At 37.4% G+C, this 27408-nt stretch overlaps 1 protein-coding gene across 1 annotated transcript; it reads right to left on the bottom strand.

The window, feature by feature from the left end:
• Positions 1–238: 238 nt before the first annotated feature.
• On the bottom strand, positions 239–10753 carry Polr2m (RNA polymerase II subunit M). Its single transcript, XM_027924993.2, has 4 exons — positions 10504–10753; positions 7846–8493; positions 5349–5553; positions 239–3467 (listed from the first exon to the last, which is right to left on the bottom strand). The coding sequence occupies exons 1-4, from the start codon at positions 10614–10616 to the stop codon at positions 3321–3323; spliced, it is 1113 nt and encodes a 370-aa protein (XP_027780794.1). The 5' UTR covers positions 10617–10753; the 3' UTR covers positions 239–3320.
• Positions 10754–27408: the final 16655 nt, after the last annotated feature.

Below are 27408 nucleotides of genomic sequence, written 5' to 3'. Positions count from 1 at the left end.
ATGCTCAATGTCCCCTCAACTTTGGGAAATGTAAAATAAAACTAGAATGAGTTTACTATGGAAGCATCACACTGGCTAAAATTAAAGTTTGGCAATACCAAATGTTGGTAAACTGGAATTCTCTGTCGTGGAAGGGATGGCAAGAATATAAAATATTAAAGATATGCATATCTCATAGACCAGCAATTCTACCCCTAGGTATACATCCTATAGAAACATGTTTATGGGCACAAAGATGCTCATCGCAGCATGTTTATTATGGTCAAATCCTGGAAATATCACCAAAGTGTCCATCAGAGCAGAATAAAGAAATAGTGATATTAATGAAATAGCACATATTACACAGCAATGGAAACACACACACACACACACACCCCTACATGTGACATGAATTTTCTAAGAATTTTTAGTGAAAGACACCAGATACAAGATATGATTCCATCTTTACACAAGTCAACAGTGAGCAAGACAGACTAATTATTGTTAAACACATAACTGATAAAATACCTTTTAAAAAGATGCGGGGGCTGGGGGTTACCACAGTCAGGATGGTATGACCTCTGAGGGACAGAGGAGGTACTAAGAGGGAACACACAGCGAGTATCTGGAGGGCTGGCAGCAGTTCCTCCGCATCAGCTTTGTGATTACACAGCTGTTGCTTTATTCAGTAAACTGCACACATTTTATATACTTTTCTGTAGCTGTATTTCACAAATTTCAAAAAAGGGAGAACTTATTCTACAGAATATTAACACCAATGAAAGCCATAATGATTGCATGGAAAAAAAATATCAGAAGGCCCAGCAACAAGCCCAATGTATAAAAGACATACAAGTATTTAATATTCTATAAAAATATCATTACAAATCAGAAGGAAAATGGTGGCTGATGATACTGAACCAATCTGTCCAATCAGTAAACTCTTCACAAGAATTAACAATGGAATCTCATCTCATACATATCCCTAAATAAACTTGAGATAGATTAAAAATTTCCTTTTCACCCCAAAGTTATGCAGAAAATGAGTTCAGGTTATATAAACAAGATAAAATTCTTTTTAAGCTAAAAAATAACTATAAAAATTTCAAAATACTGAGAAAATAGGGGTTAATATACATGGGTTAAGAAATGTATATTCAAGCACACATGCAAAGATAAACTCCTAAAGAAAACAAGTAATACATTAGTTGTATTAAAAGGCAAATGGCGCACTAAGAATAATTATATGACAAAGGATGGACATCCTTAATTCATAAAGAACTTGTAAGCCAAAAAAAGGGCCAGTTCTCCCAGAGAATAACAATATGAATAAGCAAGTTTCAAAAGAATAAATAGAAAAGGCCAATAAATATGGGAAAATAACGTTTTCTATGTAGTTAAAGAAATACACATTTAAAATGTAGCCTTTTTCTGTACTTGTTCAATTTGCAACAATTTTAAGTACCCAATTTTAATTCTGGATGTTTGATATATTGCTAGTGGGAACATAAATGGACAAAATCTGTATGTAATAAGTGATGAATTATCAAGAGTCTCAAAAATTTGCATCCCCTTGCAGCTAGCAATTTCATGTCTACAGAAATATCTTCTGGAAATGTCATTGTGTATAGATGTGACTATCTTTTAAGATACTAATCATTTCACTGTTTACAGACTACATTATAATTAACAATCAAATTTTTCAACTAGAAAATTGTTTTAAAAGTTATGGTATACTCACGAAAAATATTCTGCAGCTGTCTTAAATGTAAAATATTTAATGTGGGAAAATGTTTATACTACATAGGCTATAAAACAATGTATAGCATTATTACATTTTTTAAAATATAAATGTATTGCTTATATAAAAAAAATAAGTACAAGTACAAACACTCAAATGTTAGTGGAGATTGTCTCTGGCTGGTAGGCTTGAAAAGGACTGCATGCACACCACATGTACATGAGCCTTCTGCACCACCAGCTTTCCAGAAATAAAATGTCATTTCATTCTATAGAAAAAGAACATTAAATAATTTTGTGTTCTGAAGTCATTTACTATTAGTTTTAAAAACTAATGAGACTGCTAATTCAGAATACTTTTTACATTTGCTTTTTGTCAAGGAGAGGGAAAATGGATAGCACATGACATAGAACTAAGCCCTTCCTATCACACATGCATATGACTTAAATGTGTTTTGTCAAAACTTTAAATTTGGACAGTCTCTCTCAAAGAAGTTAAATTTAACTAAATACCAGTAAAATAACACCAATAGTATTTGGAGTTGTTCTAATTAATATTTTATTTTTCCTTTCAATACTTTTAAAGGCTCCACATTAAACAAGGAATTTTTTTTTAATAACATAATTTCTCTGGAGACAACCATATAATCATTTAAAATGACAGGAACATGTATATATAGGAGATTGAGGTTTCTGCAGCCTATATATGCCTCTTTTGGCGGTGGGGAGGGGTATGGGGAGGAGGAAGCAATGTACTGACAACTGACAATTCAGTTATAACTTTGAAAAAATAACCGGTTCTCATACCAAAACATGAATGTACTACACATGAACCTCAACTGTGAGAGCAAAGAACTCCAGTCAGGTAAAGCATGAGAACAACTACTCCTTTCACTTAGCTCTCAGTTTGCATTTCCTATACCACAACTTACTCCAGGCAAATCTGGTCATCTAGAAAAACCCTCTGCCCCTCTAGCATCTCCTCAAAATATTCCTTATTCCTAATCAGAAGTAAGAACAATCTTCCTAGGGGAAGACAAGAGAATAAAACAAACATTTGTGAAGCATTTTTCTATGAGTGTCTTTCAAGGTAATTCACATCCCAGATCTCAATTACTTCAAGTAAGCATACACCCAATGCTTTGGACTGTACTCCCTTCACTGCTCAAAAAAAGAGGGAACTAAGTCTTACTAATTTATTTTAGGTACCTGGGACAACTTAAGTGTTTCACTGAAAGACATAATAAATGCTATTTTATAGAGGTAAGAATAAGAAAAAAAGTGAAGCTATCTACTTCCATTTGAGAGGAAAAAAACATATTCCACTACATACTAAAATATCAGACCAATGCACAACATACCGCAAAATTTTAATACAATATGGTTAAACACAATATTGAAATATTAAACTTTTCAATCACATGAAGATCATCTTCTGAAAGACAAACTGAGCTTTTTTTTGTAGGAACGTTTTTGTAACTTTATAAAGTTTTCTCCCTCAACAGTGTCTGACACCAATCTTGATACTTGTTATAAAGTCTGATGGAAGATAATGACTTCTCAAGAGTAGAAGATTTAGGAGATAATTCCAATGCCCATCTTCATAATTCATCATCAGAGGACTGATCATCATCTTCATCTCTTACTTCTCGGTACTTCCCTGAAGACTCCCCTTCTGGATTATAACTCTGCATTTTAATATTCAGTCTTTCAGCTAATTTTTGTGCTGCGAGCTTTGCTTGCATCTCCTTTAAAACAAAGAGCAAAGCAAAAAGTCACACGTTCATGTTCTTTTCCTTACAATTTTTCATTAGGAAGTTATAACAGTCACTTAGTATACTCTCTAAAAACAAGGAACCTAACTCTGTGTGTCCTATTACAGATACAAAAGGACAATGCATGCAAAAACTACCAGCCTGCTATAGTTGTAGTTATCAACTTCCATTAATAAACAACACTGGATTGAAGCAGGGCCTGGTGGTACATGCCTTTAATCCCAGTGACTTGGGAGGCTGAGGCAGAAGGATTGCAATTTCAAGACCAGCCTCAGCAACTTAGTGAGACCAAGTCTCAGAAAAATAAAAAGGGCTGGGGATATAGCTCAGTTGTAAAGCACCCCCACCCCAATCGCACGGTTAATCTCAAACACACAAAAAAATTTAAAAATAAATAAATAAATAAACATTGCATTGAAATGCCCACTTCTATAAGAACTGAGTAATCACTTCAGCACCCAACAGTTATAAATACAGACACATTAAGTATGTGATTACACACACTGATACAAGAAACAATTAGACCTATCAAATGTTACAAATTACTAATACTGTGTTGATTACTCTGACAGAACCCTCTTCCCCAGACAGAGGCCCAAGAGTTACATTTCAATGGCATAGGCAAAACCAAGATATTAATACTAAAAAGCTTATTACCCCTTTCTAAATAAAGTCCTTCAGAAATTAGTACCTAACCAAAAGTCCAAGCAAGTTTCAGTCTGGTAATGCTTACACACCAAAGGACTTCACTACCAACTGATAAAGGGAACAATGCTCATTCCTCATTTGGCTCTTCCTTTTCTCCAAGATCCCTTAAATGTCTTTATGTCCTTCCCCTCGGGCCATGAATATTATGAGTAGGTTTCTGCCAAAGAAACCAATTTCAAGCTGAAGGGTTTAATTCAACATAAAAATGTCTTAGGACAGGCATTCAAGATCCCAGAGACAATTTATAAAACAATTCTTCAATGCTATAGCTATAACTAGCAATCATTTTCATACACTGAGAGGAAGAGTAAAAAGGAATGCCTTAAAAATGCTAATCCAAACCAAGTGAGCTTTTATGAAAAGCCAAAACAGATTAATAAGATAGTTAGATATTAATTGGTGCATGGTACTTAACTGAAATCTAGATAAGTAGTTATCTAGGAAGTAGGAAAGGATGCTGTCTTCCTGGAGGCTCAAATTATTATCCAAGAATGTCAAATCCTTTCTATAACCCCATGATCCTCACACTATTTGCCCCCATTCTATTAACTCACATTCACAAACTCTAAAGGTACATGCTTAAATTTCATGCAAAACACACAGATCTTTGGAGAAAGTGCTATATAAAATTGATTTAAGATGCCCAAAGTAGGAAATTCTTCTCTCAGATTATGGTTCAGTGCCCTACTTTGGCAATATAACACTATCCTCCACCCACTCTGTGCTGCCTCTGTATTGATGGAGATGGAAGTCTGGGAGCTATATTTCCCTGGATTAAATTCCACCACTGAGAAGCTATCACATGGATTTTATAAGGCAGAAGAGCGAGTTGATAGTACTGCTATCCTAATGGGAACAGGCAGAAGCATGGGCTGGATGTGAAATTTTGCAGTAGTCTCTCCATAATTCCTGTTAAATCATCACTTTGAGGTTGCAGGTAGTTATGATCATCTCCAGCTGTTTCCTGCAGTTTTATTAAGTTTGTAACTAAAAACTAATGGCACATGTCTAAGAACTAATGGTCTCCTCAGCTGACCATTTCTTTAGCACTTAATCCCTTCTATTAAATTCTTTCCTCCTTGAACTACCTAGAGTAAATCCTGACATATGTAAGCAGGGGGGAAAAAATCCTAATGCCCTAAATACCTCATAATTCTGTTTCTGCTGTTTCTGAAGTGCCAAAGAGTCTTCTATGGAAAGCAGCTGTGCAGGCAGATGGTGAAGTGGCAGGAGCCGCGCTGCTGTGATGTCATCAAGATGCTGCTTGTCCCTGCGCCGCCGCTCTGCCAAGGAAACAGGAGACTCTCCCCTCTGAGAATGACTAGGTGAGTCATTCTGATGTGATGGCAAACTGAAGAAAGAATTTATGTTATATGATCAGACTATTTCCTTTTTGTGAACTCAATCAAACACACACACACACAAAATGGTCTTTAACCCTAATAATCAATTCTTGAACAAAGGTAACAGTAAGACGTTTACCCATATTCGTTGCTCCAGCGAGGGTATGTGTATACTCACAGACCTAGGCTCTTTGCCTTTTCCTTCCCCTCTTCACATTTCATGATTGAACTGAAGCTATTTTTTTCATTTATTCCCTATAAGAACGTTTGCAAAGGGGCTTACTATCCAGTAGGGAGGAATAAGCATACAAATAGTTTTAGTGAAATATAGTACCATAGGTACAGTAAGACACGACCAGTTCCAGGAGGAGAAAGGGAAGTTGTCAGGAAAGCTTCAAGGTGAAATCTAAAGTCTTGGAATAAGTGCTTACTATGTTAAGAAGGGGAGAAGGGCATCCCAGGACAGTGAATGAGGGGCAACAGAGGTGCACCATCCAGGAAACACAGAAAACAGACACTTAAGAAAGGGTAGCAGAGATAGATGGGAAGAAAGCTGAGTCCAGACTAAACAAAGTTCCAGTCTATTTAACAGGTTCTGATTTGTATTTTTACAAATTTCACTCTGGCAGCAGTGGAGAGGAAGGGCTGGTCAATAAGACTAGAGGGAAGAACAGTCCACATTTACAGACCAAGAGAGAGATGAGAACCTTCACTTTGATGGAAGATATGATGAAGTAAGAATAATCAGAGATGAAGAACAAGGAAATACATCTCTTAGGTCTTCAAGATTAGCAGACAGTGGTGATGAGGGAAAAGATGCCTTGGGAAGAAAAGGTGGCGGTGGCATTATTAACATGAGAGATATGGGAGTAAGTAAATTTGGGAAGAGAGACAAGCTCTACTTTGTACATGAACTTGAAGTGCCATGAAACACCCAAGTAGTCATGTTTTATAGCTAACTGGCCATGCAAATCTGAAGTAAGGCTAGAGATAGATGTGGCAGCCTCCATATCCAGGCAATATGCAAATCCAGAAGAACATAAAGAAATCAAAAGAAGAGCAGAAAAGCCAAGGAATATGATCTCGTCTTACTGCCTACCCTCTAAGCCTCTGCTCAAGGGAAGCCTGATGCCCACCTGTCTAGAGCTTAACAACCCCTCCATGTCAGTCCTTCTAATTGCAGAGAAAGCTCCTTCTCTCTTAAACTTCCCTAATCCTGGGCAGCCCTCACTGCTATTCCCTTACCTCCCTCTTGTTCTCAAATGACAAGGCCCACTTACTCTTTTTTATTGTTGACTAATTATGCTTCTAGTTTTCCCAAACATCCTCCTAAAAGTGAAGAAAGATACCTCACTGCATACAAGGTAAGTATGAATTAATGCAGTATGATTGTGGTTTTCTACACAACATAAAAAAAAAAAAAAAACTGTTTTGAGGTTAAATTAAAAAGAATTACATGATAGAATTAAACTTTAAAGTCTCTTTTTAACAACCACCAAAATGTTTTAGGTATTTTCAACTAGGTGTTTTCAGTTTTTCAATGAAAGGTAGCAAACAGTAGCTTGACTTTGCATCTGAAATTATATCCTCATAAATTTAGGTTGGTATCAATTACTACTGAGATTTAAGTATTATATTTGCTTTAAGAACAATTCTTTTCTCTTCAAAGAGCTTTTATTTTCCTGCAGCTCTCAGAAACAAAACTACAACAAAGAATTCAGAAGCAGAATTTGTAACCATCCTCCCCAACTTTTTAAAGTATTTTTTATTTTTAACTCCTCTTGCCTCCCTTTCCCTAGAAACTGTGTTATAATTTAATTTTCTTTATAAGTGTATAAACCTAAGGTCCTCATCTAGAACCTAAATGCTCTGAGGAGCATCGTGAGCACACAAATAAATAACTGAAAAAGTCCATCAACTCCTACAACTATTTTTCTCTTAGATTATAGACCAATTGAAGGGGAAGCTATACACTGAAAAATGGTACCGAAAATAAAAAGCCATACTAAATACTCTCTTCAATTCTGTTTACTATGAAATATTGGCTAAGAATTCTGAAACATAATAGTCCCCATCTGCTATTTAAAACCCTTTCAATTATTTGGCTTCAAAACTAAAGTATGGTTCAACAGGAATCCTCCACTCCAGCCAGGCTGGTCTCACTGTTTCCACAAATATATTCATTTCTACCTAAAAGGAGCACTCACACAAAGCCCACTGAACTTAAAAGCATTCTTCCAACTTTTTGAATTTCACACATATTACATTCCCATGATAGGTCTATTTCCAATGATACTTACACATTAGTTTTAAATTTATGTGGTGGGGGCACTGGATTTTTGGCTCGCATTTCTAACACTTCCATGTAATGGGGCTTCTTAGGAGTCCTATCACGAAGGCCCATCAAGTTTTCAGCACTTGTGTTTTCTTCCAAGTGATGTATACCTTGGTCTGCAACTGTGATCCTTTGGAACTTATCAATAAACTGGTTGTCAAAACTGCTGGAAGTATCTTCTGCTTGACTTGAAACACAATGCTGAGGGAGATGCTCTCTCGCTTCAAGTGAGGAAGATCCCCTGAATCTGTTATGGGAAGCTGGACACTTGTTCACTGTGTACTCAGCCTCTGGAATCTCTTCATCACCTTTTTGAGTAGGATGTACAAGTCCCTGTTTTTCTGAGGTTGTGTTAGATGATTTGATGTTATCTACAAAGGAACAGGCATGAACTGGTGATGAAGTATCAAGTATTCGGTCAGAACTCTGGGCCTTTTCTATATCCACATCAACTCCTGCAATTACTTTTTGCCTTAGCTTACAGTCTAAACTAGCAGAATGAAACAGTTCACGTTTTCCTCTAACCTCTTCACGCTCTGCAATGGCAGCTTTCAGTTTGGCAACAGTGTCTAAGATCTTTTTACCTTTGTCGGGCAATCTGCAAATGAATTTTCTGTCAAATAAAAAAAAAGTATATGTTAGAGTATTGTTTTTAAACTTGTGATTTTTCATTTAAAAGGCAAAACATTAACCTTGAAGGGAAAAAAATGAATTTTTATGTAAAAATCTGATTTCTAACTGGCCCCAAATGGGAATTAAACAAATAAGACAACTAACCCCAAAAACAAGGATATGCAGGCAGAATAAAAATGACTCATTTGTCTCATCTCATTAGAATTTCAACAAAAGCATTTTAAGAATATACATTACGCATTCCTATTCTGAAAATCCAAAATGCTCCAAAATCTGAAACTTTCTGAGCACTGGTAACATGATGCCACCAGTAGAAAATTCTAAAACCTGATCACATGTGATGGGTTATGATGGGTTTTCATGCACATGTGAAAACACAGGTGCATAAAAAATATTATATAAAATTACCTTCAGGTTATTTGTACAAACAATGTATGAAACATGGATTTCATGTTCAGACTTGGTCCCATTCCAAAGATATCTCATTATTTATATATAAATATTCCAAAACCTGAAAGAATCTGAAATTCAAACACTTCTGGTCCCACCCATTTAGGATAATGGATCCGCTACCTGTGCAAAAATCATTTAAGATATTCCAAAAATCAGCTGTTTTTAAAGTGTGATTTCCAAAACAAAGGGCAGGGGAATGGCTCTGGAAGGTCAAAACTATTTTCATAATATTTTCTCTAACTTTCTCACACAAGTACAGTGCAGTTTTCCAGAGGCTATATGGTGTGAATTGAACTTGTTTTTATGTATACGTATCATAAGGAGTTCCCCATTATTTCTGATAAATCAGTAAGTATCAGTAGATATAATACACATAAACAAGAGCTCTTTAGGATGCCAAATAACTTTTTCAAGAGTTCAAAAGGGATCAAAAAGCTAATTCATTGCTATATATTACAAACTCCTTCTCAAAAAGGCAAAATATCTGTCTCTACTGGTAAGCCCTCAACCCAAATGATTATTTGTCCTTTTTGCTGAATTCCTCTTCTGATTCTGTCTTTAGTCGTGTGGTCAGAAGGTTATATCTTTAACACTTTCACTGCTCCTTCTCTGATATGACATTCCCACAATTTCAACTGTATACATTAACACCTTTGTGCAACTGAGAGTCCTGCTTTCCCAGCCTTCTCCTAAGTGTTATAACCACTTCTCCACCTTTTAATTAATCAAATGTTTGTTATGCTCTCCCCTCAACTCAGCACACCCTGAGTAAAATGAACCTTGCTTGAATCCATTCCTTTCCCTCAATTTTCATGTTTTTGTTAGTGGCTCCCTATGCAGACGAGAAACTTCATTTATCTCTGTCAATTACATATTTTAATTATTCCACACTTGAGGTTTTCCCAATCCTGCTTAACTATCTTCCTCATTCACTTTCTTACAAGCCCCTTGTTGAAAACCTCTTTTTGAAAAGACTCTCCTGATGTCCCCTGCCTCTTAATCCTTCAAACCATCATGCACCAAGCTACTAAATAAAGCTGCCTGTAAAAAGTCACCCCATCACATCGCTCCCCTGCTAAAATGCGCCGTCTGCCAGCTGAATGAGTACAACTTTCGCGGCCCTAATAAACCACTTTTATCCTTCTCTTCCCATCCTGCAAGAGTAAGATCTAGAGATGAAACTGATAACACGTTTGGATCACGGTGTGGGGAGGAGGGCAAAGGGATTTGGGATACAGAACTCCTTTCATGGAGCCAAAACAGTAGTTGAGCACATTAAACCAACGCACAGCTGCTGGCTGGCTGAAACGCCAAGCAGCCGGTCTGTACACGGGCCATCCTCGCAGGCGGTACGTGCTTGGCCAGGAGGAGTCATGGCGTGGCCTTGCGGCCGCAGGCTACCCACTCGTCCTTGGAACTGAAATGGACCTGAGACAAGGTCACCTTTCCCCGAAGAGAACGCGGGAAGAAAATGGGGGCGTCCCAAGGAGCCCGAGCCCTAGGAGCACGGCGGTGCCGCCGCGAGACCCCAGCTTACTCGTTGCGCAAAAGTCTCTCCTGGCGCTTCAACATCTCCCCCAGCTCCGCCGAACTCCGCTGCCCCAAGTCCTCTGGAGCTTGGGGCTCGAAGCCGCGGGGCAACGAGAACATTCTGCGGGGGCTGAGGCTGGCGCGGCGCGGGGCAGTCGGCTTCCTCAGCGGGCCCCTCAGCTGGCGCTGGGTCCGCGGCCGGCGGCGACTCCGGGGCACGAGCGGGAGTCGCCATTTTCCCGGAAGAACGGGTCTTCTTCGAGCCGAATCGAGCTTTATTGAAACGCCGGAAACAAACAGGGACCGGGAAAAGGGGGCGTCCGGAGGAGCGCGAAGGGGCGGAAGTTACGTAAGACGACTCAGGCACCTAGGTTGGCGGGCTTCAGTGTGTCTTCCTCTGCTCATCATCTATATATTTGTTTATTGAAAAAGTATTGAGCACCTTCGTGACCTTACTAAGCAGTATATGGAAGTGAATAAAGAGCCACGGCCCCCATTGCTATGAAATTTAGAGTGGTAGAGAGAGAACAACATATAATGGTAAAGTTGAAATAGGCGCTTGTTAAGGTATCTATGAGAAATTAGATTAGAAGAGAGACCCCAATGATGAGCTAGCTATTAGTGAGATAGGGGAGAGAACAGGATTTGGGAGACCGCAGCCTACGATGTGGTGCCTCCTAGCCCAGTTTAGTGAAGCCCTGAAATGTTAAAAGTTGGAAGATTTCTTAGAGATCATCCGCATACTTTAATGGGGCTCATTAGCCATTGGAAGAGGACTTTACTTTGCAGCACTGCCTGGGGCATGGCAAGACTTTCAGTATCTCTGGTTTCTGCCCACCAGTTGCTATGACAATCCCAAATCATTTTAAAAATCCAAAACACTCCGTCTCCCCCTTTTCCAAAGGCCCACAGAGAGATGATAAGGGATGGGAGGTGCTATACAAACAGCAGAGAACCTTTCATAATTTCTTTTTATCTGTAGACAAACTGGCACAAAAACTAAAGTAAATATTGCCAAAGCAAAACAAATAAAAATGAAAGCAGCAAATTTCAAACCATAATGCCCTGTGGATTACTCCACCGCACCAATTAGAAAATCCTTCTTCACTTTAGATCTATTTCCAAATATACAAAATCAGAAAGATTTTCTGGCCCCAAAGAGGAAGACTATAGTAAGTAAAACACTCAACTTTTAGGTCAGCTAAGAAAGCTGTTCTCTGAAGGAAAGAATAGGAAACATGCTAAGTCAGCATATATTGCGCCCATAACTTCTAACTCCCACCTAAGATTCTTGGTTTAGAAAATTGAAGTTTTTCTCAATCCTGAGTAATATCCTATATAAATGCAAACATGCTCCTCCCAAGGAACAGAAACTAAAGATGAAATCCAAAGCTACTCCAGAGAGTGAAATGACAGCCATTTCTTTACACATACCCCCAATCTAGTTCATTCTAATCAGGTTAATATATCAAAATAAATGTGTTCAGTATGAGCTTTGCAAATGACTTTACCAACCCTAACTGAATAAGAAATAAGACCCTTAAGACAAGTGGTTGTCCTTAGCAACCTCCACCCTAAGACTCCCTCATCTTGCCCTTGGGCCTCAGCTGGCGGCTTTTGTTTCCTCCTCAGTAGTGAACTTCCATCTTTTGATCCTGGGCACACAGTCCTCAAGACAAAACTTATCTAATTGTGTTAAATATAGTGATTATATATATATATATATATATATATATATATATATATATATATATATATATATAATTTTTTTTTTGTAATAAAATTGTAAAGTCTTTTCCGTCAGAGAGCTATGATTATGCTTTTCTGTCTCCCCAAACACATATAGCAAGTACTAACTGGTAGAATCTCCTTTCATAATTTTTCTCTTCACTGGTCCCCCAGTTTTCTATCTATAAATAAAACATTTCTTTTGTATATACAAATCCTAAGCTTTTGCAGTAATAGTAACTATAATTACTGTGAAAATATTTTCAGTGGCGTAGGCTAGAGTGCTTTATACAACATAGCTCAGGGATCTGAAATGTCATAATACAAATCTGAGCTCTTACGAATACCCATGTGCAAACATTTAGTTCTTTAGTCAGTAACCAAGAGGTTTGAGAAGAGAAAAATCTATCTGCAATAAAATTTATCTGAAACGCTTGCAATTCAAAATGAAAGTAGGCAAAGTTTTCACTAATAACCTATCAAACAGAAGATCAGATCTGGAACACAAATTTTCACAGCAATTTCTATGGAAAATTTTATAAAATAGAGAAAATTAGAAATGGAGAAAGAGCAAAGCAAGAAACAATGAAGGCCACGGGTTTTTCCACTTGCAGCTGAACCAGCAACTCCTTGAAAAGAAGTAAAGCCCACAAACCACAGGCAGCTGATCTCTGCTAAAGAATTCTAGTGCATATTAACACATTTGTTATAAAAATGAATCTGGACAAGTGTTTTGGGGTTTGTTTGTTCTTGCTCTATAATGCTCATTTTAAAAATAATCTAGGCTGGGCATTCTGGCATGCCTGTAGTCCCAGCTACTTGGGATGCACAAGTGGGAGGATCGCTTGAGCTCATATTGTAGAGACCTGCCTGGGCCACAGGACACCATTTCAAAAAAACAGAAATATAAATCCCATTTTCAATAGTACTTGGATAATATCCTGAGTGTTACCTTCAGTGTAAACTAATGAACTTAACTGTATTATAAAGTAAGAAAAAGTTCTAAACAAAAATTTACAGGAAGGAAGAATTTGTCAAGCATGGTGGCACATGCCTGTAATCCCAGCAGCTCCAGAGGCTAAGGCAGAAGGATCACAAATTCAAAGCCAGCCTCAGCAATTTAGCAAGGCCCTAAGCAACTTGGAAAGACCCTGTCATTAAATAAAATATTTTTTTAAAGGGGCTGGGATGTGGCTTAGCTGTTAAGTTCCCCTGAGCTCATTCCCAGGGAAAGAAAGAAAGGGAAAGCGAGAGGGAAAGGAAGGGAAGGATGGATCTCATCAGTCATGTGAAATACTATCAGGATGATAGTATTTGGTGGCCATCCCATTGCCACCAAACTGTGCAAGAACATTGTTTGAACATTATTAAAAATAAAAACAAGGTTGGCTCTACAGTTTAGCTATTGTGAATTGTACTACTATAAGCATTGATGTGACTGTGTCCCTGTAGTATGCTGTTTTTAAGTCCTTTGGGTATAGTCCGAGGAGAGGGATAGCTGGGTCAAATGGTGGTTCCATTCCCAGATTTCCAAGGCATCTCCATACTGCTTTCCATATTGGCTGCACCAATTTGCAGTCCCACCAGCAGTGTATGAGTGTGCCTTTTTCCCCACATCCTTGCCAACACTTATTGCTGTTTGTCTTCATAACAGTGGAGCCAACCTAGATGCCCTTCAGTGGAGGAATGGATAAAAAAAATGTGGCATATATACACAATGGAATTTTACTCAGCAATAAAAGAGAATAAAATCATGGCATTTGCAGGTAAAATGGATGGCATTGGAGAAGATAATGCTAAGTGAAATTAGCCAATCCCAAAAGAACAATGCCTAATGTTTTCTCTGATATAAGGAGGCTGACTCATAGTGGGGTAGGGAGGGGGAACATGGGAGGAATAGATGAACTCTAGATAGGGAGTGGAGTGGGAGGGAAAGGGTGGAGACAGGGGATTAGCAAGGATGGTGGAATGTGATAGATATCATTATCCAAAGTACATGTATGAATTCATGAATTGGGTGTCAAAATACTTTATATACCAACAGAGATATGAAAAATTGTAGTATATATGTGTAATAAGAATTATAATGCATTCTGCTGTCATTTATTTTTTAAAATCAATATAAATAAATAAATAAGCTGGGATTATTTGTCCCTACAAAGTTGAAGATAAAAGTTGGAAATCAATCCTGAAATTGATAAACATGAATTTTTAGAATTCTTTCCAGGTTTCTTCTGTTTTCTCACATTGGTTGTCAGAATTGGGCATGAATGGCCACAAGACTGGCCATGATACATGTGGAGGCAGCAAAAAACGGCAGCCATGTTTCCCATCTGCTATAGTTAAGATATGAATTGAATATACCCCCAGGGTCATGTGTTGGGAGCTTGATCCCCAGTATGCTAGTGTTGTGAGCAGTATAGAACCTTTAAGCAGTATAGAACCTAAGGAGAAGTAAATAGGTCACTGAGGGCACTGCCCTTAGAAGGAATTGATGTAGATCTTGTGGGACTATGGTTAGTTTTCATCAGTGGTTGCTGTCAAAGATGGAGCCTGTCTCCTGAATCTCTCTCTGGCTTCCTGTCTCACTATATGACTTCTCTTTCTCACATGCACTCACAACATTATGATGCCATCTTCACTAGAGTCCAGCTGATGCCAGCACCATGCCCTTGAATCTCCATAACGATGAGCTAAATGAATCTCTTTTCTTTTCTCATTATTGTACAGACACAGGCATTTTGTTAAAGTAACAGAAAATGGACCAATACATCAGTCTATAGGTTCTTCCTATTATTTGAGTTTAGCACTCCTCCTACCAAGAAATAGAGTAGTTCTTCTATCTGGGCATACTTATGATTAGAGAAAAAATGATTTCTCCAGTCTAGATGATAAATGGTGATAGAACTTCTGCTGAATTTTTAAGGGGAACATGTGCTTAATCTAGCCATTAAGCCACAAAGAAGCTTAACTTTGTGTAGGTATTTTGACTATCAGCCCAAGCTGAACAAACATTCACCACCAGACATTGGAGTAAGCAGCCCTTTGAATAATTCCAGTCTCCAACCCCAGTGTCACTTCCAGCCTTCAAGATTTCCAAGTGAGGCCCCAGATATTATGTTGCAAAGACATCTTCACTATGCCTTTACTGAATTCCTGACCTACAGAATTTGAGGCATAATATAATTTTTTTGTCTTATATGTTTAGGTTTGAGGTGGTTTATTAAACAGCTGTAACAGGAACATTGTCCAGTGTTAATCTGCCCAGCCATGCTCTGGGTCCAATATGTTCTTGCCTTTTTGGAGATCTCATTTTATTCATTCATTCAGTAAATATTTACTGAGTGTCTATCACATGCAAAACAGTATTACAGGCTTTAGAAGATATAGCAATGAATGAGACAAACAAGTTTCCTTCCATGTTTAAACTTATATCCTGTCAGACTGTTCTAAGTACCTACCACACAGAGAATTAATACAGGGTGATATGTATTTGATTGATTGGTGATTGAGGCTGGTTTTTCTCAGGAGATAATTTACAAGCTGAGACCTAAGTGACAAGAAGCAATCAACTATTGTACAATCTGATGGAAAAACATCTCACTGGAAGGAATAGAAAAATAATAAGACCCTAAAAAAAGGAGATCAGCAGGTTCAGATAACAAAAAGTCCAGTGTAGAATATTAAGTAAATCTTACAGGGCTTTGAAGATCAGGAAACGGAATTCACATTTTATTCTGAAAGGAATGAGAAGTGATTCATGATGGGCAACCTGTAGGATGGCCCCCAGTGCAGGCCCCTCCGGTTGAATGTGGACTGGACATTCTGACTCACTTCTAATAAACAGAATCTGTCAAAGGTGTTGGAATTCTTATATTAGGTTATAAAATATTTGAACAGACATTTCACAAAAGATATATAGATGAAAAATAAGCACATTAAGAGTGACTAATGTTATTAGTCATGAAAAAATGCACACTGAAAACAATGAGATACCATTACATACCTATCAAAATGTCTGAAACTAAAAAGATTGACCATGTGAAGTGTTAAAAAGTGTGAGAGGAGCAATTTGAACTGCTAATAGGGATGCAAAAATAGTAAAACACTTTGGAAAAAAATTGCAATTTCCTAAAATCTCCCATATAACCCAGCAATTCCTTTGCTATGTATTTGCCCAATAGAAATCAAAGTGTGTGTGTGTGTATAAATTTGAAATAGCCCCAAACTGGGAACAATGCTATGACCATAAAAGGGTGAATGGATTAACAAATTGTGATATCTCTAAAGAGTTGAATACCATGGTACATGCCCCATGTACCATCTCTGTGAATTTCCCTTATATTGAGAAGGAAGCCAGAGAAACAGTATATAATATATGATTCATTTATATAAAATTATAAAAATTGCCAGGTACAGTGATATATGCCTGTAGTTCCACTAACTCAGGAGGCAGGAGGATTGCAAGTGTGAGGCCAACCTCAGCAACTTAATGAGGCCTTAAGCAACTTATTGAGACCCTATTTCAAAATTTAAAAAAAAAAAGTTCAGTGGTAAAGCACTGTTGAGTTCAATCCTCAAAAAGTAAAATAAAATTGTAAAAAAACTAACATATAGTGAAGAAAGTAGATCAGTGATTACCTGATAATATAGGTGACCAGAAGAGGCTGGGAGGAAGGATGATGAAGAAGCAGGATGAAACACATTGAGTCATAGATATGTCCTTATTACCCTGATTGTGGTGATGTTATTTGGGTGTATTCCTTGATAACTTAAAAATTATTTTTTAACTTATTTTTTTAACATTTTCCACTTTATGTGGGTTTTTGTTTTGTTTTGGTTTTTGGTGGTTCTGGGGATTGAATCCAGGGTTTGTGTATATGAGGCAGGCACTCTACCAACTGAGCTATATCCCCAGTCCCAACATTTTAAACACATTCAGTGTATAACACATCACTTACACCCTGAATAAAGCTGATAAAATTTACCTCTATCTTTCTCCTCCCTTCTTTCATCCATAAGTTTCCTAAAAGAATTTTTTTCTACTTTCTGACTTCATTTTTTCACCATTCTTGACAGTGCTTTAAACCCCCTCTTGGCTATGAAATTCAAGGAGCACATTCTAGTCTCTTCCTTCTGACTGCATCTGACCCTACTGATCACTTCCTCCTTTGTAGAAGTCTCTCCTACTGTAAATTTCAAGGTACAATCTCTCCAGGATTTTCAGTCTGAGTCTTTTGGGTTTTTACTCTGGGGCTAGAACTAGAGACAGGGTAAAGACCTCACCATCTGAATTTCTAAACAGTTTCTCTAGTCCAACCTGTCACAAACAGAACTTATATTTCCCTCTCACAATTCACTCTCCTTTTATTTTAATTTCTTTTACTTAGGTATTAATGACTCTAGAATGCATTTTGACATATCATACATAAATGGAGTATAACTTCTCATTTTTGGGGTGGCACACAATGTGGAATTACACCAGTCATGTAATATATACACATAGGGTAATGATGTCTAATCCTTCCCACTTCCATGCCCTCTCCCTTCCCTTCACTCTAATCTGTCTAATCCAAAGTACCCCTATTCTTCCCTAGCCCCTTGCCTTTTGTCAATTAACATTCACATATCAGAGAAAACATTTGGCCTTTGGTTCTTTGGGATTGACTTATTTCACTTAGCATGATATTCTCCAGATCCATCCATTTACTGGCAAATGCCATAATTTCATTCTTCTTTAAGGCTCAACAATATTCCATTGTGTATATATACCACATTTTCTTTATTAAATTTTCTATTGAAAAGCATCTAGGTTGGTTCCATAGTTTAGCTATTGTGAATTGAGCTGCTATAAACATTGATGTGGCTGTGTCCCTGTAGTATGCTGCTTTTAAGTCCTTTGGGTATAAACTGAGGAGTGGGATAACTGGGTCAAATGGTGGTTCCATTCCAAGTTTTAGGAGGAATCTCCATATTGCTTTCCATAGTGATTGTACCAATTTGCAGCCCCACCAGCAATGTATGAGTGTACCTTTTCCTCCACATCCTCACCAACACTTACGCTTGTATTCTTGATAATTTACTGGACTGGAGTGAGATGGAATTTTGACTGAAGTGAGATGAAATGTCAGTGTAGTAATTTGCATTTCTCTAATTGCTAGAGATGTCGAGCATTTTTTAATATATTTGTTAATCGATTGTATTTCTTCTTCAGTCAAGTGTCTGTCCAGTTCCTTAGCCCATTTATTGATTGGGTTATTTGGTGTTTTTAAATTTGTTTGTTTTGTTTTGTTTGGTGTTAAGTTTTTTGAGTTCTTTATATATCTTGGAGATTAATGCTCTATCTGAGGTGCAGGTGGCAAAGATTTTCTCCCATTCTGTAGGCTCTCTCTTCAGATTGTTGTTTCTTTTGCTATGAAAAAGCTTTTTAGTTTGTAAAATCCCAATTATTTATTCTTGATTTTACTTCTTGCACTTTAGGAGTCTTGTTAAGGAAGTCAGTTCCTAAGCCGACATGCTGGGAGATTTGGACCTACTTTTTCTTCTATTAGGCATGGAATCTCTGTTCTAGTGCCTACGTCCTTGATCCACTTTGAGTTGAGTTTTGTGCAGGTTGAAAGATAGGGGTTTAATATCATTTTGCTACATATGGATTTCCAGTTTTCCCAGCACCATTTGTTGAAGAGGCTATCTTTTCTCCAATGAATGTTTTTGGTACCTTTGTCTAGTATGAGATAACTGTATTTATGTAGGTTTGTCTCTGTGTCTTATATTCTGTACCATTGGTCTATATGTCTGTTTTGGTGCCAATACCATGCCATTTTTGTTACTGTAGCTTTGTAGTATAATTTAAGTTCTGGTATTGTGATGTCTCCTGCTTCACTTTTCTTGTAAAGGTTGCTTTGGCTATTCTGTGCCTCTTACTTTCCCAAATGAACTTCATGACTGCTTTTTCTATTTCTATGAAGAATGTCATTGGGATTTTAATAGGATTTTCATTGAATCTGTGTAATGCTCTTGATAGTATGGCATTTTGACAATATTAAATCTGCCTATCCAAGAACATGGGATATCTTTTTATCTTCTAAGGTCTTCTTCAATTTCTTTCTTTAATGTTCTGTGGTTTTCATTGTGGAAGTCTTTCACCTCTTTTGTTAGATTGAGTCCCAAATATTTTATTTTTTGAGGCTTTTGTGAATGGGCTAGTTTTCCTAATTTCTCTTTCAGTGATTCATTACTGATATATAGAAATTCATTTGATTTATGGGTGTTAATTTTATATCCTTGGGGCTGGGGATATAACTCAGTTGGTAAAGTGCTTGCCTCACATGCACAAGGCCCTGGATTCAATCCCCAGCAAAATATATATATATATATATATATATATATATATATATATATATATATATATATATATATATATATATCTTGCTGAATTCATTTATTACATTTATTAGAAGTTTTCTGGTGGAATTTTTTGGATATTCTAGATACAAAATCATGTCATCTGCAAATTGTGATAGTTGGAATTCTTCTTTTCCTATTTGTATCCCTTTAATTTCCTTGCTCTGGCTAGAGTTTCAAGGACTATGTTGAATAGAAGTGGTGAAAGGGATATCCTTGTCTTATTCTAGTTCTTAGAGGGAATTCTTTTGATTTTTCTCCAATTTAGAATGATGTTGGCCTTGGGTTTAGCATATATAGCTTTTACGATACTGAGGTATGTTCCTACTTTCTCTAGTTTTTCTAGTGTTTTAAGCATGAAGGAATACTGTGTTTTGTCAAATGCTTTTTCTGCATTACTCTCTTTTTAAAAAAATTCCCAGTTTTTAAATGCTTAGATTCTGGCTTTGCCAATCATTTACCTAGTTTCCAAAGCCAGAAACTAAGCATTATTTTACCCTCACTGAAGCTGGTCATGAAATCCTATAACTCATATACCTCCCTAATCTTTTCCTTCTTCTCATTCCACCCCTTTTAGAATCTCCCCAGATATCCATCATTGCTGCCAGTTTGTCCAAGCCCTTAAGTGAGCTATCATAACAACCCCCTAAATGGTCTTCTTACCTAAGCTGCTTTTTGCCTCTAGACTGCTAACAAGTGGGTTTTGTTTTTTTTCTTTAAGAAATATAATTTTGCTTCCTTCATTTGAATTATTGATGCGGAAACACCAATTGTCAATGTGGCAAACACTGAAAGCATTTCATATCTCTGTACATAGGATGACCTTGACCCTATGCAGGGATGACTGGAGAATCAGAGGGAGGTGATGGTACTGTGGAGGATATGCAGAAACACACCTAGTTCCTGTGCCCAGATTTGTCCCTAGCGACAGTGGAACAAGTGGCAGAATCTTGGGCCACAGAATGATGACTAGGGATACTGAAGTGGGGATGGGTATGATGAGAGAATTGAAAGGAGAGGATACCCAGAGGTTTGGACCAATGAGGACACTGAGGATAATGATTACCAACAAGGGAGGCCCAAAGCATCATTCTGTTAGGAAAACCAAGACTTCGTTGATGACTGGACTTAAGGGTTGGAGAGCTGGTTGAGGAAGAGGGGAGCTAGCTTTTGCTTTGCCCCTCTGGTGCTGGGCCTTTTAATTATGTTTTATTAGTTTCATATAGTTTTTACAACAAATACACTCATGGAACATAATAGAGAACACCAAAATAGACCCATGTGTATGTGAAAACTTGATATTCATCAAAAATGAGGTTTAAAATTAGTGAGGAAAGAATGAATTTTAATAAATAATACTAGAGAAATCAGTCATCTATGTGGAAAAAATAGTTTCCTACTTCCAACACATTTGAGAATTAATTTTGGGTAGCAAACTACTGTTAGAAACTGGGGGAAAATATTCACAGAAAAATATTTTAATGATCACAAGTTGAGGAAAGATTTTTAAAAACATGCATTATAAGCTCCACGGGAAATAGCTTATATAATCAGCTCCATTAAGGCAAAAATTTCATAGTAGAAAACAGTATCCTGAATATAAAAAAAATTCTTTTAACAAATCAATAAGCAAGACCGGTTAATAGGAGAAAGGCAAGGAATACACAAAGGTCAGAGGAAATGAAAAACCAGGAAATAAATAAATACATATATTTATTTACTTTGCATTATATAATATGTATTTGCATTATATGTTATATATACTATATGTAATGTGTATGTATCTTAAAATTTTTGATATATTTCTCATTGGAGAAATGAGAACTTATATATTGCAGATGGAAGATCAAATTGGCAAAAACACTGGAAAAGAATCTGGCCAAATCTAGTAAATTTGAAGAGGGGCCCACCTTACCCCAACACACAGCCCTTCTGTAAGCAGCCTTCTGAAGATCCTCTGTAATGTACGAAAGATGTGTGTCAGAAAAGCCATTTCTTCATTGTTTATAGCATTAGTAAAAATGGAAAACTGCATTAATTATAAATGAAAGAAACAGATCTATAGGTTGACTCTTCAAAGCTTAAGACTCAGTGAAAAAAGAAAGTTGCAGATTAACACCATTTATTTTTAAATGAATAGCATGCAAAACAATACTATATTACTGCCTTTTTAAAGATATATATTATTGAGATGTTATTTACATGTAGCAAAACTCACACATTTTAGGTTAAAGGTCTAAGTTTTGACAAATTATTTATAGTCCTGAAATGACCAACCTAGTCAAGGCAGTTCCACTGTCCTCCTAAATGCAGTCAAATGGCTTTGCTGCACAGTGGTGGCACACAGGAGTCCAAAAGTAGTCAATGTCTTCACTCAATCCCAACCCCTGGGCAATGACCAGTCTGCCTTCTGTCTCTAGAATTTTTCCCTTTCCAGAATGCCATGTAAATGGAACCATATAGAAGCCTTTGGGTCTGACTTTGTTCATGCTCAGCATAATGGTTTTGAGATTCTGTTCCACTGCATGTGTCAGTTGCCGAAGTCCGGCTGGGCAAAATAACCGGGAGGTGACAAGCAACTTGAAGGTTGAAGCGGGAACTGCTTTATTGCGGGAGAACTCAGTGGGAACTGAGCGGGAACCCAAGGTAGCGGGTACCCAAGGTAGCGGGAGCCACTTTATTGCGGAACAGCAGAGGTATATATACCTGATTACACACAGCTTGACTCAATTAGCATCATCTAGATACAGCAGTCAGCCAATAAGGAATCCTCACCATCTTAATGGCTCGGTGGCGTTGCCTCACAAACCACTCCTCCTGGCAAACTGCCAGGCGCCATCTTGACTTGGTGGCAGCCCCCAACAGTCAGTATCTTGTTCCTTTTTATTGCTAAGTAGTATTCCATTGCATGGCTTTGTCTATGCATTGAGTGGCTGAAGGATATTTGAGTTGTTTTCTGTTATCAGTGATTATAAATCATGTCCTATAAACATTCATGTATAGGTTTTTGTGTGAACATAAGCTTTCATTTGTCTTGGGAGTGAGGTTATTTGGCCCTACAGTAAATGAATGTTTAATTTTGTAAGTAACTGCCAAATTTCATACAAAGTGACTGCACCCTTTTTTCTTTCCATAGGCAATGTCTGAGAGTTCCAATTGTTACATGTCCTCATTGTCACTTAGTTTTTGTTTGGTTTTATCTTAAAAATTTAGCCACCAATCTTCTTGCCCAAGTACCCTGACTTGGACATTTAAGAAAAATGACAGAACTTGCACCAAACATTTTTTTTATAGTATCAACTGTTGCTAAAGCTGGGTAGAGAACAGGTGATATGATCCAGGATGGTGGAGAGGGAAATGGGCAGGAAGGAAAAGGATGAGACCAAAGTACCCAAAGGTCATAAACAAATTTGGAGCAAATTCCACTTTCTTTCATGTTTGTTTGTTTGTTTTTAAAGGATCAGTTTAGGAAGGGAACATGCTAAACTTTCAAAAACACCAAAACAACATCCATATCTAATCCACAAAATTAATTAACAATAGTACACCTAAGGCATTAATGAACCATAATGACTGACATGTGCATAGCCTTTTTGCAAACCTCCCCTTTCAGTGAATCCCCCAAACCACTCTCTCCAAGTATATAGGGGGAGAGGCCTCAAGTGCTAGGACCTCTTGACAACCTTGTCTGTGGGCCAATCTTACCCCTTGGCCAGTGTACCCCTCAGCACAGAGATTCACAAGTAAAAGACAGGAGCCTGGGCCAGTTAGAGAAGGGAAAGCAGGGAAGGAATAGGGAGCTGGAGTTGGGGTATGAGAAAAACAGCGAAAAATAGAAAAAGAACTGGCAGAGAAACATGGAAAGAGAAAACTGTGGGAGCAGCAATAAGAGGAATACTGTTTTTCTGCACAGAAATCAGAAACGCAAAGCTTCATAAGTCCTTAGGAATTCACAGATCGATTCTTCATTTCCCTTCCAGCTCTAAAATCCTATACTTCTATAAAATGTCACATTTCCCCTTTATATTTCACTGTGATCCCATAGCAGCAAAAGGTTTTCCTCAGCTACCCAAGGGCTTAGGTTGTAAAGTGCATGCACTCCGCACTAAAAGTAAATTCTTGCATTAGTTATCCAAATTGTTTGAAATGAGGAACCGAATTTTCAGCTCCTATCTCCCTTTTTATCAGCAAATAGTAATTTAAAGCCATTTGCCAGGGCTATGGGTCCCGGCTGACAGACTGTGGCCTATTAAAATTAATCCTGACAGAAGATCCTTGCTGCTTTCTCCAAGTCCATTCAGGCCCTTGGTTTATGAACAGGATGAACAGACGGCCCATCCCAGAGGGGCCACCAGAGGAAGCACGTTAAAATGGCCGCCTGCATTGTTTGCTCAGCTGCTTGGAAAAACTAGGACTAAGGGAAATGGGATTAATCAAGGGGGCAGTTGCCCATGGAAAAAAATACAAAGACTCTGGTGAGAAAATCCCAGCCAAATAAGCTTCGAGTTGGAGGGAAAAAAAACCTCCTTTTCTTTTCAGACCCTCACATGTTTGAGTGTTGTTAATGACAAATCTCCTATTTCAGACTACCACTGTGTTTTCTGATCTTGATGGTGTAGAAGGAGAGAGAACTTGGAAAAAAATGCCAAATGTATGGTTCTCCAAAATGTCATGTAATTTTACTTTTTAATTAGCAAATTTAATGAAGACTCTTGGTTAAATGATTAATCGTGACTGAATAATAAAACTTTGTAAGATTCTTTGTATGAATAAGCTCATAAATCAGAAATTAAAAAGTCCTTTGAAGAACTCATGTATGGATCTTTGGTACAAACTGTATAGACTTCATAGCTAAAGCCCCTCCTATCAGTTGAGGATATGGTCTTAAACAAGATTTAAGGTGCCTTCCCCTCCACTTGACTTATTTTACTTCCCCTTGACACATTGACTGAAATTCCATCAATAAAAAGATCATTTGGCTAACAAAAATTTTCCTTTGAGACCACAGATACTTCTAGAAGGGTTTTGGTCTATCAGTCATTTACATATAAGAATAAATTCATTCCAAATGGTTTTCCCATAAAAATCCCAGCTAAGATAATGATGTACACTTAAAAAAGAGTGGGCTTTAATAGGAGGGAATGGGAAAAAAATGGAGATAATTTTGAGAAATCTGAGGACAAACCAGTGAGTTTAGGGTAGCAGGAATATTCCATAGTTAACTCTTGATGTCAACTCCAGATTCAGAAACTATGTAAGGTAGGCAAAAAAGGGAAGTAGGAGTATATTATTAGAATTGATTCAAATTCCACCCTGGAAGGCAAGGTGTCCTATATTAAAGGGCCATCAGATTTTTTTTCCCCCGGAAGATACCTAATACATTGAATATCCTAAGTCAGGCTATGAAAATTATTTAATGAGTAAAATATGATCAGATAAGCTGTGCTTACACCTCTTCTGTGCCTAAGGAAAGCTTGCACATACATTTATGAGAAAAAGAGAAGGAAGGAGGGAGGTAATTGCAAAGACACCGTTAGGATGAGATTTCACAATACCCGTTCCCTTCAAATTTCACTGGGAAGGGAGTTGTCTCTTTAGGGGAAAAAAAAGAAAAAGCAGATTTACAGGACGCTATCTCTCTTGCAGTCTGAAATACATCAGAAGCCACGGAATAAAGAAACTGGCAATCCAAAACAGTCACTAGAAGAAAACTGACTACCCTTGTCCTCTCAGTGGACCTGGCCAGAGTCTAGTATCTGGTCACCTTTCATTTTCTGTCTTGATAAAAAAGAACACAACTGTCAACATTGTCATCCAGTAGAGAGAAAGAAGAGAGCAGTAAGGGAGATGGATGAAATGCCTAGTCAGAAGAATTACTCAGGGGGAAAAACATCCTCCTTGATTTTCTTCACAAAAATTTGTAGGAGAGACTCGTCAAGCCTGGTATATAGGACAGTAAAGGTAATGCAAGTGAGAGAACGAAGGCAATGGTGGTAAAATTTGTTTATGTCCAACTATGTTCCCAGAGGGTTTGTGAACCATTAACTTTGTGTCAAGTCAGTAAACTTCTCTGGGCCTCAGTTTCCTCCAGTTTAAAATGAGGGTATTCAACCAGACCAACTCCAAGAGGCCTTTTAACACTTAAGTTACATGATTCTAAGATGATTAATGTTATAATACATTCTTGGCCACATCTGCATCTATTTAAGCTCACAAATGTTGAGAAGAAATATTTGGTATGCAGTAAAACCAGGAAGCAGGTAGCTCCCTTTAAGTAAATACTCATCCAACCTCGATGAAGTTTCAGGTTATCAACCTTCCCAGGCTGCTGTAGCTGGCCATGTCATACAGGACTGGATGATGTTTTCCAGCACCTAGGATTCTCAAGCTTAATTTAATTTTTGTATCTAGGAGATGACAGTTCTGAGTACTTTAAGATTGTTTATAAGGTTAAAAAGTACCCTGAATTTGTCAAAATAGCAGAAGACATGCAAACTATAATAAATGATGTGGGAGGGACACCACTTCAAGCAGCCTCAAGAAAAAGGTAGTATGAAGGAATAAATATTTCTTGATAACACGCAGAAAGAAAAACATTCGATAATGTAAGCCAACGGGTGCGAATTGTGAGTCTTTGGCCACATCCAACCTCTTCATGGATTTGTTTGGCAACAGAGTGTTTTTCAAAATTACAAATTTGAGTGATTTAGGATGGGCATATACTTACAGTCCAAGGGAGCACTCTCCCTGCTTCTGCCAGTCTTTTATCCCCAGCCACTCACTCCCATAGTCCCTCCTTTCCACCTTTATGCAAACCTCCTGGATTCCAGGGCATTTGAGTCTGGGTGTGAAAGGCAGGTGTAAATGAAAAATTTAGCCCAATTCTTACAATTAATATCATGGAAACTTCTAGATCACCAGTACAAAATTTATATATTTAGAGGTGGTCTTCACCTCTAAATATTAGTTTTGTAAGGCTGTTCTAGGAACCCTCACAAATGGTTCTCAGACAATTCATGGAATTAATGTTCTTCCAGGTTATAAACTTTGTCAAGATGATAATCTTTTTTTTCTGGATAAAAATATAAAAATTGAATTTTAATTCACTCCTTCTCTATCAGGCCCCTCTATAGATAAGGATTCAGTCTACTTTGGGGCTGGGGCCATTTTTTTGTTTTATAAATCACACTTAAGTGCCCTGGGTCAATCCTGTCATTTTGAATAATTCTTAAAGAAGTATTTGCAACAAGCTCAAATAGCTCAAATACTTCTTTAAGAATGATACCTAATTATAGGTATTATTTACAAAGTTTCATTAAACACTCTTATCTGTTAAAAAAAAAAGCCATTTTAAAAAGGTCAAAGAAAATTAAGAATCTTTATGATCACCTTGGAAACATTAGTATCTTTACAACTGCATTTTATACTTAAAAATTCATATTGGAGATTTTGTAACAAAAAAAGGTCATCTTGAGACAGTCCTAATTTCCTTTCTTCCCAAAAATGTTTACGTAATTTTGTGGGTACCATAAAGATATTTTATTTTAGGGTTGGGCTACAAAGTGACCAGTTAAGTTGTTTTCTGTCTGAGTGTGTTTTGTTTAGGAGGTGGTAAGTTAAGAGGAAAGGGGAGAATTAAAATATTTGCAAGATGTCATTAATCTCCAGCAAGAGCCTAGAGTTGTTTTTTCCCCCTTTCATTTGAGACCTAATCCAGCTTTCTGTTATTTGGCTCACAAAAGTCTTAAATCTGTAACAAGAGAGTAACTTCCTGTTCTCA

This window comes from Marmota flaviventris, chromosome 2 (genome assembly GCF_047511675.1).
Source record: "Marmota flaviventris isolate mMarFla1 chromosome 2, mMarFla1.hap1, whole genome shotgun sequence".
Classification (NCBI taxonomy): Eukaryota; Metazoa; Chordata; class Mammalia; order Rodentia; family Sciuridae; genus Marmota; species Marmota flaviventris.
Note: the sequence above shows the minus strand (reverse complement) of the source record. Positions and strands in the feature narration are given on the sequence as shown.

Coding starts and splice junctions, on each gene's coding strand:
- Polr2m (XM_027924993.2), bottom strand. CDS start 10,616: ATGTTCTCGTTGCCCCGCGGCTTCGAGCCCCAAGCTCCAGAGGACTTG. Junction 8,494..10,503: donor GAGAGACTTTTGCGCAACGA/GTAAGCTGGGGT, acceptor TTTATTTGACAG/AAAATTCATTTGCAGATTGC. Junction 3,468..5,348: donor AGCAGAAACAGAATTATGAG/GTATTTAGGGCA, acceptor TTTGTTTTAAAG/GAGATGCAAGCAAAGCTCGC.